General features: G+C 40.6%; 1 protein-coding gene across 2 annotated transcripts in view; it reads right to left on the bottom strand.

Annotated features, from left to right (window-relative positions):
- Window positions 1-15728, bottom strand: part of LOC106607224 (SH3 and PX domain-containing protein 2A) — a 114885-nt gene that overhangs the window by 62874 nt on the left and 36283 nt on the right. For both annotated transcript variants that reach the window (XM_014203975.3, XM_014203971.3), the window contains exons 5-6: window positions 14502-14593; window positions 5243-5274 (exon numbers count right to left, since the gene is read on the bottom strand). In XM_014203975.3, coding sequence (XP_014059450.1) covers window positions 5243-5274; window positions 14502-14593 — 124 coding nt within the window. The remainder of the gene's footprint in view (window positions 1-5242; window positions 5275-14501; window positions 14594-15728) is intronic.

Below are 15728 nucleotides of genomic sequence, written 5' to 3'. Positions count from 1 at the left end.
GGGGATGACAAGCCACTGAGAGAGAGAAAAACAGAGAGAGAAAGAGAGAGAGAGGGAGAGAGAGAGCGAGAGAATAATGACGATGCTATGAATGACTGATTGTCTACGTCAGAGTATAAGATAGCCTGTGATTTCTGCAGCATGTCCATGCCAGGTAAACAGTGGTAACCAGTCTGGCTAAACCACGCACTAACCGCCAGCAGTTTGGAGGCCTGGGGCAACATTTTCCTGTTAGGGCACAGTTTCAGTAAACTCTTAGGGGAGACCAACATCATGTAATTATGTGGACCATAAACTGCAGCTACAGCACAAGTTCACCACAGACTCGCACACTCGCTCCGCTGTCCTGGTTTAATAAAGTAATACCAATATCTCAGCACAGTTAACCCCGTGACTTGGTGTGCCGGAGGAAGATTTCAAAAGGAGATATGGTCACTGAGCTGTCTATTAAGACTAAGATGTAGAAGCTTTGACTAGACTTGGTTGGCAAAATATTAGCATCTTGAGAGATGAGACTTTTCCTCCAAGGCTATCAATCTTAATCTAAAAGATGGAAAATGTTGTTTACAAGGGACAATAAAATGGGACCCATTCATTAATTCATCATTGTTCGTCTACTGTAACCATTTAACATGTATCGGAACGGCAACGTTTACAACTGTGAATAACCTATTATTCCAGCCTCCGATTCCTGGAAGAAATGCAATATGTAGCACGGTCTGAATGTTGGCTACGACAGAGACACACACCTGAAATAAGGCAAGCTTTCCATTTCATCATGTCAATGGAATTCACTGATACGTAAAGGCACAATACCATAGAGTATAGAATGAAATTAGGTTGGAGTCTCGTTTCATTTCGTGGCAACTTCAAGTGTGTTTTCCTATCAGAGAGAAGAAATTAGGTTACCAGGAATGAGAAATTCAGCTGTACTATTTACTGCATAATACTCTAGGTCTACTGTATGTGTAAAGTACTTTTTCACAGAATGTTTGTGTCAAATCCATGGCAGCTTCATGAATCACTGAATAATGTAACCTCCCATTTTGTCACCTGGTATCAAGAGTCTAGAATTCTGAAGACTCAAGTACACACACACACACACACGGTCATACTGCAGATGCACAACTGCTAACAGACACACGGTCATAGCGCAGATGCACAGCTGCTTCCCCAGCCCCTCTGAATCCTCTGTATAACCCCACCCACGCCCATATCCCCATGCACTGAGCCCACTCACTGCCTCAACAGCCAGCACCCAACCCAGGCACAGCCAATACACAGCATAGCTGTACAAACAGGTGCTCCATCCCACCCAATGCTGTTTGCTTAACCCTTTCATCACAATGAGCCATGTATGATTTGGCTGTGTGTCTTAAGCAGAGACTTGATATGTTATCGTGAGCTGAGTTGGTCTTGTTATACACTTATGACATTATAGAGCTTTGTTCAACTGTCGGTGGAAAGGCTATGGACTCCCAAGAAATGCTTTACTACTGTCTGCCTATTTGGTACAAAGACATACAGTATATGCCTACACACATGCTGCCATGCTGCCAACAGAGATACAAGACACAGACACATGCACCTACCAGACTCATTTCAATAATGGACTTACATACATCATCACATAGGCTACATGACCTGTTGCAGCTAACTCGATAACCAACCAAAGTAATACAATACTGTAATAACTTAATCGAAATAGAACATACTACCACTGAAAACAAATATTACAAACAGGACACCTTGCAATGCAACAGACCGGAGCAGAATATATGCACCTCTATATTTAATGCTGTTCAATATAGAGAGATATATAGAGTGAAATTAGCCCAGCTAGCACATTTGGTTCCTTGGAAATTGTGAGAACGTACATTTTTGGTGTCCCATTGGTTCTGGTAAACGAAGCTACAAGTTTCCTGATTTGGTCAGGGGGCCCTCAGATAGCAGATGACAGCAAAATGTGTAGAATTCCAGGAAATTATCTTTAAAACTGCAACAACAACAAAAACTTTCTTCATGACAAAATTTGTAGAATAGCATTATAAAACTGCAACTTTTTCTCTCTGCACCATGGCAAAACGTGTTAAAATGCAGTAAGTCATCTGAATTCTCCCCCCCACAATTAAGTTGGTGCCACGGCGCCCCAAATGCACTAGTCTGGCCCTGCCTGGGAGGTTTTATGTTCTGAAAATGGAAATGCTAGGTTATTTGAAGGTAATTAAATAACGTACTGAGAACATGTTTCAATAACACTTTTAATAACACTGATAATTTAGGTTAACTGTTTTTAACTCCAAGCACAGATAGGCATTAGTCATGCAAACACATTTCTTTTTAATTGTGGCACAGCATCAGTGACATTCAAACATATGATCTTCTGTTCTCAATCCATGGAAGTAGTCCACCGTGCCACCGGTTGGAGCTAGCATGTCATGTTTTTTTTTAAACTCAAACAGTGGCTTGTGAAAGTATTCACCCCCCTTGGCATTGTTCCTATGTTGTTGCCTTACAACCTGGAATTGAAATAGATTTTTTGGGGAGGTTTGTATCATTTGATTTACACAACATGCCTACCACTTTAAAGATGCAAAATAGATTTTATTGTGAAACAAACAAGAAACAAGACAAAAAAATGAACTTGATGGTGCATAACTATTCACCCCCCAAAGTCAATACTTTGTAGAGCCACCTTTTACAGCAATTACAGCTGCAAGTTTCTTAGGGTATGTCTCTATAAGCTTTGCACATCTAGCCACTGGGATTTTTGCACATTCTTCAAGGCAAAACTGCTCCAGCTCCACGTTGGATGGGTTCTGCTGGTGAACAGCAATCTTTAAGTCATACCAAGATTCTCAATTGCATTGAGGTCTGGGCTTTGATTAGGCCATTTCAATACATTTAAATCTTTCCCCTTAAACCATTTGAGTGTTGCTTTAGCAGTATGCTTAGGGTCATTGTCTTGCTGGAAGGTGAATCTCCATCCCAGTCTCAAATCTCTTGAAGACTGAAACAGGTTTCCCCTCAATAATTTCCCTGTATTTAGTGCCATCCATCATTCCTTTAATCCTGACCAGTTTCCCAGTCCCTGCCAATGAAAAACATCCCCACAGCATGATGCTGCCACCACCATGCTTTACTGTGGGGATGGTGTTCTTGGGGTGAAGTGAGGTGTTGTGTTTATGCCAGAAATGTAATTGTCCTTGATGGCCAAAAAGCTCAATTTTAGTCTCATCTGACCAGAGTACCTTCTTCCATATGTTTGGGGAGTCTCCCACATGCCTTTTGGCGAACATGAAATGTGTGTGCTTATTGTTCTATTTAAGCAATGGCTTTTTTCTGGCCACTCTTCCATAAAGCCCAACTCTGTGGAGTGTACGGTTTAAAGTGGACCTGTGGACAGATAGTCTAATCTTCACTGTGGAGCTTTGCAGCTCCTTCAGGGTTATCTTTGGTCTCTTTGTTGCCTCTCTGATTAATGCCCTCCTTGCCTGGTCCGTGAGTTTTGGTGGGCGGCCCTCTCTTGGCAGGTTTGTTGTGATGCCATATTCTTTCCATTTTTAATAATGGATTTAATGGTGCTCCATGGGATGTTCAAAGTTTCTAATATTTTTTTTATAACCCAACCCTAATCTGTACTTCTCCACAACTTTGTCCCTGACCTGTTTGGAGAGCTCCTTGGTCTTCATGGTGCCGCTTGCTTGGTGGTGCCCCTTGCTTAGTGGTTTTGCAGACTCTGGGGTCTTTCAGAACAGGTGTATATATACTGAGATCATGTGTCAGATCATGTGACACTTAGATTGCACACAAGTGGACTTTAATTAACTAATTATGTGACTTCTGAAGGTAATTGGTTGCACCAGATCTTGTTTAGGGGCTTCATAGCAAAGGGGTGAATACATATTCATGCACCACTTTTCTGTATTTTATTTTAAAGAATGTTTTGAAACAACTTATTTTTTCCATTTCACTTCACCAATTTCAACTATTTTGTGTATGTCCAAGGGAGATTAACACTTTTGCAAGGCTCTGTACAAAGCTTTAATTTTTGTCTATTCAAACAGACCCCCTTTCAAAGTAACAAGCACTCATTAAGATCAGGTGAGGCCAATTAGTGGGTGTGGCCAACATACCAGAACACACTTAACAAGATGGAGCAGGGTTTCCCAAACAAATTATTTGAAAATGGTGTTAGAGAATCTCTGAAAAAAATGTGCTTGGTTCATAAAACCGGGGTTACGTCAATAACCTTTGGTAGCAGCTAGATTTGGTTACAATAAACAGTGGTTTCTGTTTTCTTACTACAAATGTGGCTCTATCCTTGGAACCATTTGTGCTACAAAATATTACGACTCCGTCAATGATAGATAAGACTCTCAGGAACACGTACAATATGTTTTCCTCTAAAGTGCCCACAAGCCACGCAGGACTCATTAGAACAGAGTGGACAAGAAATAGTTATTTTCTACACAGAAGATCATACAAAATGATTGCCTGATGATTTTCTGAATTTACCAATAAGTTTCAGATGCATTTCATTTCAAACCATACTTCCTTCAGATTTAAATACTTTCAAAGTCCTGTCAGAATGATTTGTAATAGACGTTCATAGCCTCATAAACATCGGCCGTTGATTACATAATTGTTTTTACATGTTGGAGTCTTAATTTGTCTTTAATATCAAAATGGGGTTGTGGGCCAAAAAATGTTTAGGAACCCCTGAGATAGAGGATAGAGAGAGTTTTGTTGATGCTGTTTTTAAATAACATTCTTAGAACATTCTTTGAACGTTACTAATGGTTTCTTGTGGTTTTATGGAAAGTTTTCTTTATGTTCTGAGAACATTACTTTAAATCCATGAGGAAACCTCCAGAAAATGTTATACTGAAGTACTGAAATTCGCACATAAACATTTGGTTTCTTAAATTTCTCAGAAAATTTTGAGAAAATGACTTTAAATAGAACCATGAGGAAACGTTATGCTGAAGTATTGAAATTCCCACCTAAGAAACATACGGTTCTCAGAACGTTATGTGCTGGGTGTCCTGAACCATTCACAGAACCTTGTGAGAAGGTTGCATGCAAAATAACCATAGCACAAACATGCTCTCACCAAGCTCTAAGAAACATATGGTTCTCAGAACAGTATGTGCCCAATGGGATGGTTCTCAGAATGTTATGTGCTAGATGGGATGGTTCTCAGAATGTTATGTGCTAGCTGGGAGGTGACTTGTCTTACCTGAGTTGCGTTTGGTGGATCCCCCATAGTCCCTGAAAAAGAAGCAACACCAGAGAGTCATGGTAAGTGTGTGACAGGGAGCCAGGGCAAAGCAGGAGCATGTTGTCCCACACAGGACTCTGTACCCTACCAGCTACCAGCCTAACCCTCATTAAGAATGCACACACAGACAGGCACCCCACACAGAGCATGCCAGAGAGAGAGGGAGAATGAGGGAAAAGATAGAGGGAGATTGCTGTGTGTACAGTATGTGTAAGAAAAAGTGAGAGAAAGTGAGTGGTTTTTGATTTGCGTATGTTTATTGGTGAATGTTGGGTATGTGTTTGTGTGTGCAATGTGCGTGTGTCAGTGACAGAGAACACTGCAATGAAATGGACACGCCTGATCTTAATGAGTGCTCGTTTCCTTTGAAACAGGGTGTTTGAATAGACTAAAATGGACAGTTAAAAAAAACATGGTACGCTAGCTCCATCCTGGTGGCGCAGTGGACTAATTTCATAGATAAAGAACAGAAAATCATAGGTTCAAATCTCACTGATGCTGTGCCACAAGAAAAAATAAATGTGTTTGCATGATTAATGCCTAAGCAAATGAATTTCCATGTGTCATATCTGTGCTTGGATTTCAAAACAGTTAAACTAAATTATGAGTTATTGAAACATGTTCTCAAATAACCTATGCTGTCCGATCTCAGAATGTTCATTTAGCCTCCCAGGGTCCATAGTAAAACATTCTCAGACCTGCCTGCAATCTAAAAATGTACGTTCCCAGAACAGGCAAAATGTTCACTTCCGTTCTCAGAACGTTTAAAAAACATTCAGTTTTACCAGTAAGGAAACTTATGGCCTCGTTCTAAGAACCAATGGGAAACCAAAAACGTACATTCCCACAACTTCCAAGGAACCAAATGTATCTGCTGGGGTACCTCTCAATATTTTGTATTTATCATTTAACTAGGCAAGTCAGTTAAGAATAAATTCTTATTTACAATGACGGCCTACCCCGTCCAAACCCTAACAACGCTTGACCAATTGTGCACCTCTCTGAGACTCCCAAACACAGTCGGTTGTGATACAGCCTGGAATCGAACCAGGGTCTGTAGTGACTCCTCTAGCACTGCGATGCAGTGCATTAGACCGCTGCACCACTCGGGAGTCCTGAATATTCAGAGGAATTTTCTGAAACACACAACTTGGAAGAGTCATATTTTATATGGTGCCTTAAGAGACATGTAAATAGTTACCTTGGCACTCATTAAATCTTACGTAATTTTGAAATAACAACACAATCAGTTGAAAAGACACTTTCATTTAAAGTTGCACAATGCAGAAATTGCTCCGCCATTTCTTGGTTGCTAAAACTCGAATAGTTCGCCTAATTTCAGTCTATTACAAAATAAGCTATTATAGTGTAGATAATCATTGTACCATCTAAACCTCTGTGAAATATAGTGTATTTTCCATAACCCAAAATATTGTTGTTTCAGCTGTTTTGAAGCTGGTGTACAAAACCGAAAGTAAAAGACACAAAAACAAAACTTAAGAACGGGAATCATAGAAATAGCATACATAGAACAACAGATCTACCTAAATCTATAACTCACATTTCTATGTGAATTTGGTCAGGTTGCCCAAAAAGTTACAAATTGCCACTAACTGTTACATGGAATCTACATACATGCATCCATATTCTAAACATTAGATCCAGATGAGATGCCTGTACACTACTGAATAACAACTATAACACTCCTACTGTAAACATGTTATAACTTTAGATTTTCAAGGGTGAGAGATGAAATAATCATATATCCTGCTCGTTTTGATTCCCAGCCGACATAGTATGTTTGTGTTGCAAAAAAAAAACAACACACAAACATTCTAAGCAAGACGACTTGTACTGTATCACAAATGAACAATAGCTTTTTGGAACATTTTATTAAAGTTTATCCTGACTTAGTGACCTAAAGAGGACCCATTTTACTGAAATGGAACTAGCCAAGTACTAATAAGTAGCTAATTTATAGTTGATTCATAATATGTATGTTGAGGTAGTTGATGTAGTTAAGGTTACAGTATGCAGCTGCAGTATAAGTTCCAGTTGTACACCTATCTTAAATGCAACCCCTCTCCCTAACATACTGTACACATCAAGAATCACTACACCACTTCAGCCAATTCTTTCCTGAGGGGCACTCAGGAGAATAGAGCTGTTTTGTTGGATGGTTGGGCTGCTGGCCTCTGGAGCTAGCTGTTTATGGTTCTGGGCCGTAGTGGCATATGAAATGCATTACCATGGAGATCTGAGGGTGGGGTAGAAGGGCTGGGGAGCTTTGGGGGTAGAAAGTTGGGGTGGGGGGACCGGGGGATGCTGGATCGGCCAGGCTTGTGAGTAACCCGTACCTCAGAGCTGGAATAATACACTTCCCAGGAGAGGAATGTGTGCACACTCTCTGGCTCAACACACTCCCACCAACAGTAAAATCGAATAGATGTGGGGAAGGTGAGGGGAGAAATATGTCCAAACACTATTAACATGTTAAGACAGTGTGATAGTGCTTTCTGCAGTGAAGTGAACCTTTTGCTGACTGGAAAGGGCATGGACATACAGTACATACACACACACACACGCACACGCACACGCATACATACACTAGCTCAAAACAATCGTTCTCACACCCACTCTCTCCCTCATGCACACTCTCACACACACAAACATTCAATGTATGGGTGGGGGTTTTAAATATATCATTAAATCTGAATCTGTATGGGTCCATCCTGAGCTGAGAATAACCAGCTGTTTGTATCTGACTGCAGCTCAGTCTTTGTTGGTGGGCCCATTAGACATGGAATGTGTGAGATATTAGTCTTTTGCACACAGTTTTCAGCCAGTTGGGTTTCAGCCAAGAGACTGAGTCCACTCGAGGTATATGCTAAACAAAAACTGCTGTCCGTAACCGTAGTCTGCCCCCTGCATGCGTAACCCCTGGTTCGAGGTCAAAAGTAATTGGACCGGAAGTCATTATAATCAATGGAGAGTTGACCAACCCACAGAATCATGCAGTGTGTGCGGTTGAGGGAGGAGGGGGATGATAAGTGAAGACACGTATGCATTACAGAGTCAATGAGGTATAGAGTCAATGACACCTTCATTTCCAATGAGTCCACTCGAGGTATATGCTAAACAAATACTGCTGTCCGTAACCGTAGTCTGCCCCCTGCATGCGTAACCCCTGGTTCGAGTTCAAAAGTAATTGGACCGGAAGTCATTATAATCAATGGAGAGTTGACCAACCCACAGAATCATGCAGTGTGTGCGGTTGAGGGAGGAGGGGGATGATAAGTGAAGACACGTATGCATTACAGAGTCAATGAGGTATAGAGTCAATGACACCTTCATTTCCAATTAAGCAAAAGCCCCTAGACAAGGGGTCCCCAGTTACATTCAGCCGTGGGCCTATTTTTCCTTGAGCGAATGGTCGGAAGGTAGTTACAAATAATTTGTACTCCTCAAATTGACCGCAAGAATCACAAAAATATTTGGTATTTGACACAAATAGAATCATTTCAAACTTTGTTTAAATTGGGGTACGATCACAAAAGCATCTTTAATTATCCATGGAAATATTTGGGAACGGATTTCCTACATTGAAATCAATTTGAGCTGATTTCTAACAATAAATTGTATTTATTTATTTTTGCTCAGAAAACTTGTGGGGGGCAAATAAATCACCCGCGGGCCACCTATTGGGGAACCCTGCCCTAGACAATGGAGTTACTGAATCCATGTCAGTGAAGGTAAATACACTGAACAAAAATAAACACTCAACATGCAAGAATTTCAACTATTTTACTGAAATCAGTCAATTGGAATAAATTCATTAGGCCCTAGTCTATCGATTTCCCATGACTGGGCAGGGGCGCAGCCATGGTGGGCCTGGGAGGGCATAGAACCACCCACTTGGGAGCCATTCCTACTCACTGGGGAGCCAGGCCCAGCCAATCAGAATGAGTTTGTCCCCACAAATGGGCTTTTTTACAGACAGAAATACATCAGCTGTCCGGGTGGCTGGTCTCAGATGATCCCACAGGTGAAGAAGCCAGATGTGAAGGTCCAGGGCTGGCGTGGTTACACGTGGTCTGCGATTGTCAGGCTGGTTGGATGTACTGCCAAATTCTCTAAAACAACGTTGGAGGCGGCTTATGGTAGAGAAATTAAGACTCAATTCTCTGGCAATAGCTCTGGTGGATATTCCTATAGTCAGCATGCCAATTGCACACTCCCTCAACTTGAGACATCTGTGGCATTGTGTTGTGTGACAAAACCGCACATTTTAGTGTCCTTTTATTGTCCCCAGCACAAGGTGCACCTGTGTAATGATCATGCTGTTTAATCGGCTTCTTGATATGCCACACCTGTCAGATGGATGGATTATCTTGGCAAAAGAGAAATGCTCACTAACAAGGATGTAAACACATTTGTGCGCAAAATTTGAGAGAAATAAGCTTATTGTGTGTATGGAAGATCTTTTGTTTCAGCTCATGAAACATGGGACGAACACTTTACATGTTGCATTTATATTTTTCTTCAGTATAGTACTATGGTTAGATGAGTTTGTTAGCTCAATATCAGAAGTCAGCATATCTGCTTTTTGGCCTACATTTATTCAAACTCTGACATATTGTATGTTCTGTGCGTCATTCGATGTATTGTGTTACTGTAAAACCCTTGTTCAGAAACATATTAGGTGGCTCCCTCTTATGGTAGTAACGCTCCTGTATTTCTGGTTTCTGTATACTGCTTGAGTGGTGCAGTAAGGTTACTAAACCAATAGTGGGCAGTGGAGGGAAGGCAATTGTAACTGTCCAGATGCTTTCAGTCTTAGAAATTAGCATATGACTACAACAAATACAGTGGGCACCCTTTGAATTTGTTCACATTTTGTTGCGTTACAAAGTATGATTGAAATACATTCTATGTCTCTGGGTGGCAGAAAGGAATGATGTTGCTGTTTTACTAACATAGCAGTAACTTCATTCTGTCTTTTTTTAAATTATTATATTTTTTTTATTTCACCTTTATTTAACCAGGTAGGCCAGTTGAGAACAAGTTCTCATTTACAACTGCGACCTGGCCAAGATAAAGCAAAGCAGTGCGACACAAACAACAACACAGAGTTACACATGGAATAAACAAACGTACAGTCAATAACACAATAGGGAAAAAATCTATATACAGTGTGTGCAAATGAGGTAAGATTAGGGAGGTAAGGCAATAAATAGGCCGTAGTGGCGAAGTAATTACAATTTAGCAATTAAACACTGGAGTGATAGGGTGTGCAGAAGATGAATGTGCAAGTAGAGATACTGGGGTGCAAAGGAGCAAAAATAATAAAAATAAATAACAATACGGAGATGAGGTAGTTGAATGGGCAATTTGCAGATGGGCTATGTACAGGTGCAGTGATCTGTGAGCTGCTCTGACAGCTGATGCTTAAAGTTAGTGAGGGAGATATGATTCTCCAGCTTCAGTGATTTTTGCAATTCGTTCCAGTCATTGGCAGCAAAGAACTGGAAGAAAAGGTCCTTGGCAGCCAAAGGAGGACTAGGCTTTGGGGGTGACCAGTGAAATATACCTGCTGGAGCGCGTGCTGCTATGGTGACCAGTGAGCTGAGATAAGGCGGGGCTTTACCTAGCAAAGACTTATAGATGACCTGGAGCCAGTGGGTTTGGCGACAAATATGAAGCGAGGACCAGCTAACAAGAGAGCATACAGGTCACAGTGGTGGGTAGTACTATATGGGGCTTTGGTGACAAAACGGATGGCACTGTGATAGACTGCATCCAATTTGCTGAGTAGAGTGTTGGAGGCTATTTTATAAATGACATCGCCGAAGTCAAGGATCGGTAGAATAGTAGTTTTACGAGGGTATGTTTGGCAGCATGAGTGAAGGATGCTTTGTTGCGAAATAGGAAGCCGATTCTAGATTTAATTTTGGATTGGAGATGCTTAATGTGAGTCTGGAAGGAGAGTTTACAGTCTAACCAGACACCTAGGTATTTGTAGTTGTCCACATATCTAAGTCAGAACTGTCCAGAATAGTGATGCTGGACGGGCGGGCAGGTGCGGGCAGCGATCGGTTGAATAGCATGCATTTAGTTTTACTTTCATTTAAGAGCAGTTGGAGGCCACGAAAGGAGAGTTGTATGGCATTGAAGCTCGTCTGGAGGTTTGGAGAATGGTGATGAGAGGGTTTTCTATTTTTTCCTTTATTTTTTCTATTTTTTCCTGTGAAATGTCCTGAGCACCGTCCTGTGAATTGGAAAGTATTGCCTGTTCTCCCCGTGGCCCTCTGTGAGTTGGTCAGCACAGATGGGCCTTGTACTGTATAGGCCTGCAGACTTGGGTTAGAGTCTTGTGTAGAAGTGTGCTCTCCATGAGCTGCTGTCTGAATCACACTGTGTCCTGACTGTTCTGATTGAGCTGAAACACTGTGAACCTGGGCTGTTTGAATGTCAATGTGCTCAATGAATTGGGGTCCTTCTTTGGGACGCACACTTGGTACATGTCTGGCAGATGTGCCCCTCTGCCCTGTGTGAAATGCAAGGTCTAAGATCCTGTATCTCTCTGCCATTTGCTCAAAGCAGTCATTCATCCTATCTATTGTTGTTGAGTTGGCTTTTCTATCTTGCTATTTCAGTTTGCAGCTCTAGAGTCTCCCTTCTTTTTTTCTCAGTTCCATCTTTTGTTGGTTTAATTCTTCCTCCTTATCCTCTAGATGGTGTTTGAACTTCAGAGCAGCAGCCTTTATTATTAATGCTGCTCTTTCAGCATTAATGATGCAGGCTGAGGATGTGGAGGACACACCTGAGCATGAACTCCGGTTAGACCTGCGGCTGGAGGATTGGGACACACTGTCAGTAGGTTTAAGATCATCTTTCTCATCAATGCATTCATCAGGTTTCTCTGGTGCTGGGGCTGCACCTGAGATCCATTGGGACACAGTAACAAGAAATGTCTTAATATGCTGCCATTTGGGTTCATACCAATTCAACATATCATTTTTTATTTCATCCTCAGGTATCATGTGATGATAGGAATCAATAAATTATTTGAATCCATTCAACATTTCTTTGTTACAACTTAAATATTTATGGTCAGTCATCAGATCAGTAACCATATGTCCAATTTGTGAGTCAGCTTTCCCAGTTTACCCCTTCTGGATTTGCGCATTTGGGAAACTTTCTCCTTTCAAGTCCTTTTATGATAAAGGCGCCTCCACTAGCACCATCTGCACTGGTAGAATTCTCTTCCACCATCTTCCCTCAATAGGCTATCAGAATAATACCTATATTTCAATATGCAACTATAAACATGGATCAATAAGCGCTCCGGTGCGCTACGCTCCTTTTAACAGTGCCACTATATAACTCATATTCACAATTCAAAGAATTAGGCAGCGGAGATTGGAAATCGGATTCTATGCATTCAATCCATTGTCCAAATAAGTCACTCCAATAGAAAACTTTCCATTACTTTGTATGCATGATGAATGTAGCCATACACTTAAATGTAACCATTAATCCATCAAAAAGTGTGTGCACTTGTTAGGCTACTTTACATACCAAAGTGTGTCTTTTCTACGCTGTAGTCTTGAGACCGCGTGAGTCCTTTGTTCCTTGGTTACGCATCTTTCAAAACAATCCAGTTTTCAATTCCAATGAAGTCTTTTGACCGTACCAGACCATGCTGTTTGTTTCTTTAGTTTAATGATCAGAATTCATTTTTGTATCCAGAAGAACGACAAATAAATTTATATTTTTCTAATTGAATCAAAACTCTGGACATTGGATTTGTATGCGTCAAGACTAACATAATGTAATGTAATGTAAATGTAAATTTCACCACTCTCCATTGTGGCTAAAGGATTAAAATGGAAATTGTATTGGGACAATTATATTGGACAATTTAGCCGCTATATTTAGTCAAGAATCTTGGTACCTCTCGCAAATCAGACATTTAATATTTCTTTAAGCATGGTCAAGTTAATAATCATCCTGTGGATGTTATAGTAAAACACCCAGACACAACAAAGATACAGTCGTCCTTCTGAACTGAGCTGCAGGACAGGAAGGAAGGTGATTTTAAAACAGCTTCAGAATTGAATGGCTGTAAAGGGATAAAACTGAGGATGGATCAACATTGAAATGACTCCACAATAATGACTTACCTAAATGACATAGTGAAAAGAAGAATACAAATATACAGAATCAAATATTCCAAAACATGAATCCTGTGTGCAACAAGGCACTAATGTAATACTGCTTAAAAACACACCAAAGGAATACACTTTCGGGGAAAATCCAACACAACACATCAACACTGGTTGAATCAATGAAATTATGTTGAACCAATGTGGAATAGACTTTGAATTGACATCTGTGCCCAGTGGGTGTCTCCTTATTTTCAAGCATGGTGGTGGCTGCATCATGGTATGCTTGACATAGGCAAAGAGTGGGACGTTTTAATGATAAAAAGGAATGGGATGGAGCTAAGCACAGGCAAAATCCTAGACAAAAACCTGCTTCAGTATGCTTTACACTTGAAACTGGGAGAGGAATTCACTTTCCAGCAGGACAATAACCTACAACACATGGCCAAATCTACAGAAAAAAAATTACTAAATGCAGATGTAAGTTTCCACTTATCAAATGTCCATTGACATCAAATACCAAACCCTACTGGTATAAATCTGAGGATGATAAATTAATTCTAGTAATGCCTTGTCTGACCTGAACTTAACCACCCTCTCATAATACCATTGAACAATAAGCACTGCGCTGGGATCAGGTGTCACCTCCCATGTATCATCATTAATAAAAGCCCAGAGCCTGGTTGACCATCCATCATCTATGTGACATGAGGTCACTTGGAGATCAATACATGTCAGTGTGGGTGAGAGACGTCTGCACCAGCTGCCAGTGCTCTGACACATGCACACACACACACACACACATGCGCTAATAAAACATATGCTTTGTATTATCATATTAACCTAAAATAAACATGTTTATTGTTGTACTTGGGGGCAGTGTTTGATATCTTATTAAAGTACAACTGAAAAGTACAACATGAAGAACCTGGTAAAAGGCAAGAAAGTGAGAAATAGACGCCCTTTAAAACCTGACAATATGTGAGATAGCCATGTGTTATTATTCAGTGACTATTGTAGGGTGAGATAGCCAGGTAAATGAAACTCACTCTTTAGGAGGGTTGATGTCCTCAGCCTTGGTTTCAAAGAACCTCAGCACCTCCTCACTCTGGGAGATCTGGTTAGGGAGCCTCATCACAGCCTAGAAGGAGAGAGGGAAGGAGTGCGAGAAGGAGAGTGATGGAAAATATTATAATTGTGAAATAGTATAATGATTATTCACAATGACAAGACTTCATAACACATCATCAAGATAACTATCAGCTAATCTGGTCACATTTACCCTGAATTTCATCAATTGACTGACTCCATATGTGGAAGCCTTCCACTACATCACAAAAGGAATGTGTGTGTGTGTGTGTTCCTGTATAGTACAGACCGAGGGACGATTATTTCTTGAGAGGATGGTCAGGGGGCCCGAAACATAATTACAAATTATTTGTAGACTGCAAATTGGCCGCAAGAAGCCCAAACAGATATAATATTTGACTAAAATATAATAATTTCAAACCTTGCTTACATTTCAATATGATCACATACGTGTATATTTCTCTATTATGCATGGGAAAACTTTGGAACAGATTTCCAAAATTAAAATAACTTTTTCTGGTGTTTTTAGTCTTTTATGTCCAACAATTACATTTCATAAAATATATATATGTTTAGTTATTTATTTATTTTGCTCAGAAAACCTGGAGGAAAATAAAAATCACCCACAGGCCAAATTCGGCCCGCGAACCACCAGTTGGGGAACCCTGGTTTACAGTAAGGCCCTGTTACTCAGCGGCTCAGAGGATGAAGGGGAGGTATGGAAGACGAGAAGGGGAAGGAACAGGGATCAGAGCCCGGAGCAGGGATAAGACAGAGGAAAACAGATGGAGGACTATAGCTACCAGAACCCTCTCTGACAGGACTACAACTGTGTCTGCTTTGAAAAGTACTTTAGAAATAAACTATTTGCATACACAATGAATAGATGCATATGATACTGAATTAGGGACATACAGTCTTTATATTTGGTTTAAATCTGATAATTACATTTTAGAACTTTACTCTTTCAGAGCATTTTCTGTCACAAGGCTCTGCATTCACAGCTCACACGGCAGGTTTCGGTTTTTCCACAATAAAAAAAGCGTGATTACTGACATTTTTGGCAAGCCACCAAGTGTCCCAGATCCCAAAAAGCCTGAAACAAATGAGGTCAGGTGGCCAGCTGTGTTCATTTCTCCTTCTCACATGCTGAATCATTCCGTTCTAAGCATCCTGTGTTTGAACTG

This window comes from Salmo salar, chromosome 01, assembly GCF_965601325.2.
Source record: "Salmo salar chromosome 01, fSalSal1, whole genome shotgun sequence".
In the NCBI taxonomy this organism is placed as follows: Eukaryota; Metazoa; Chordata; class Actinopteri; order Salmoniformes; family Salmonidae; genus Salmo; species Salmo salar.
Note: the sequence above shows the minus strand (reverse complement) of the source record. Positions and strands in the feature narration are given on the sequence as shown.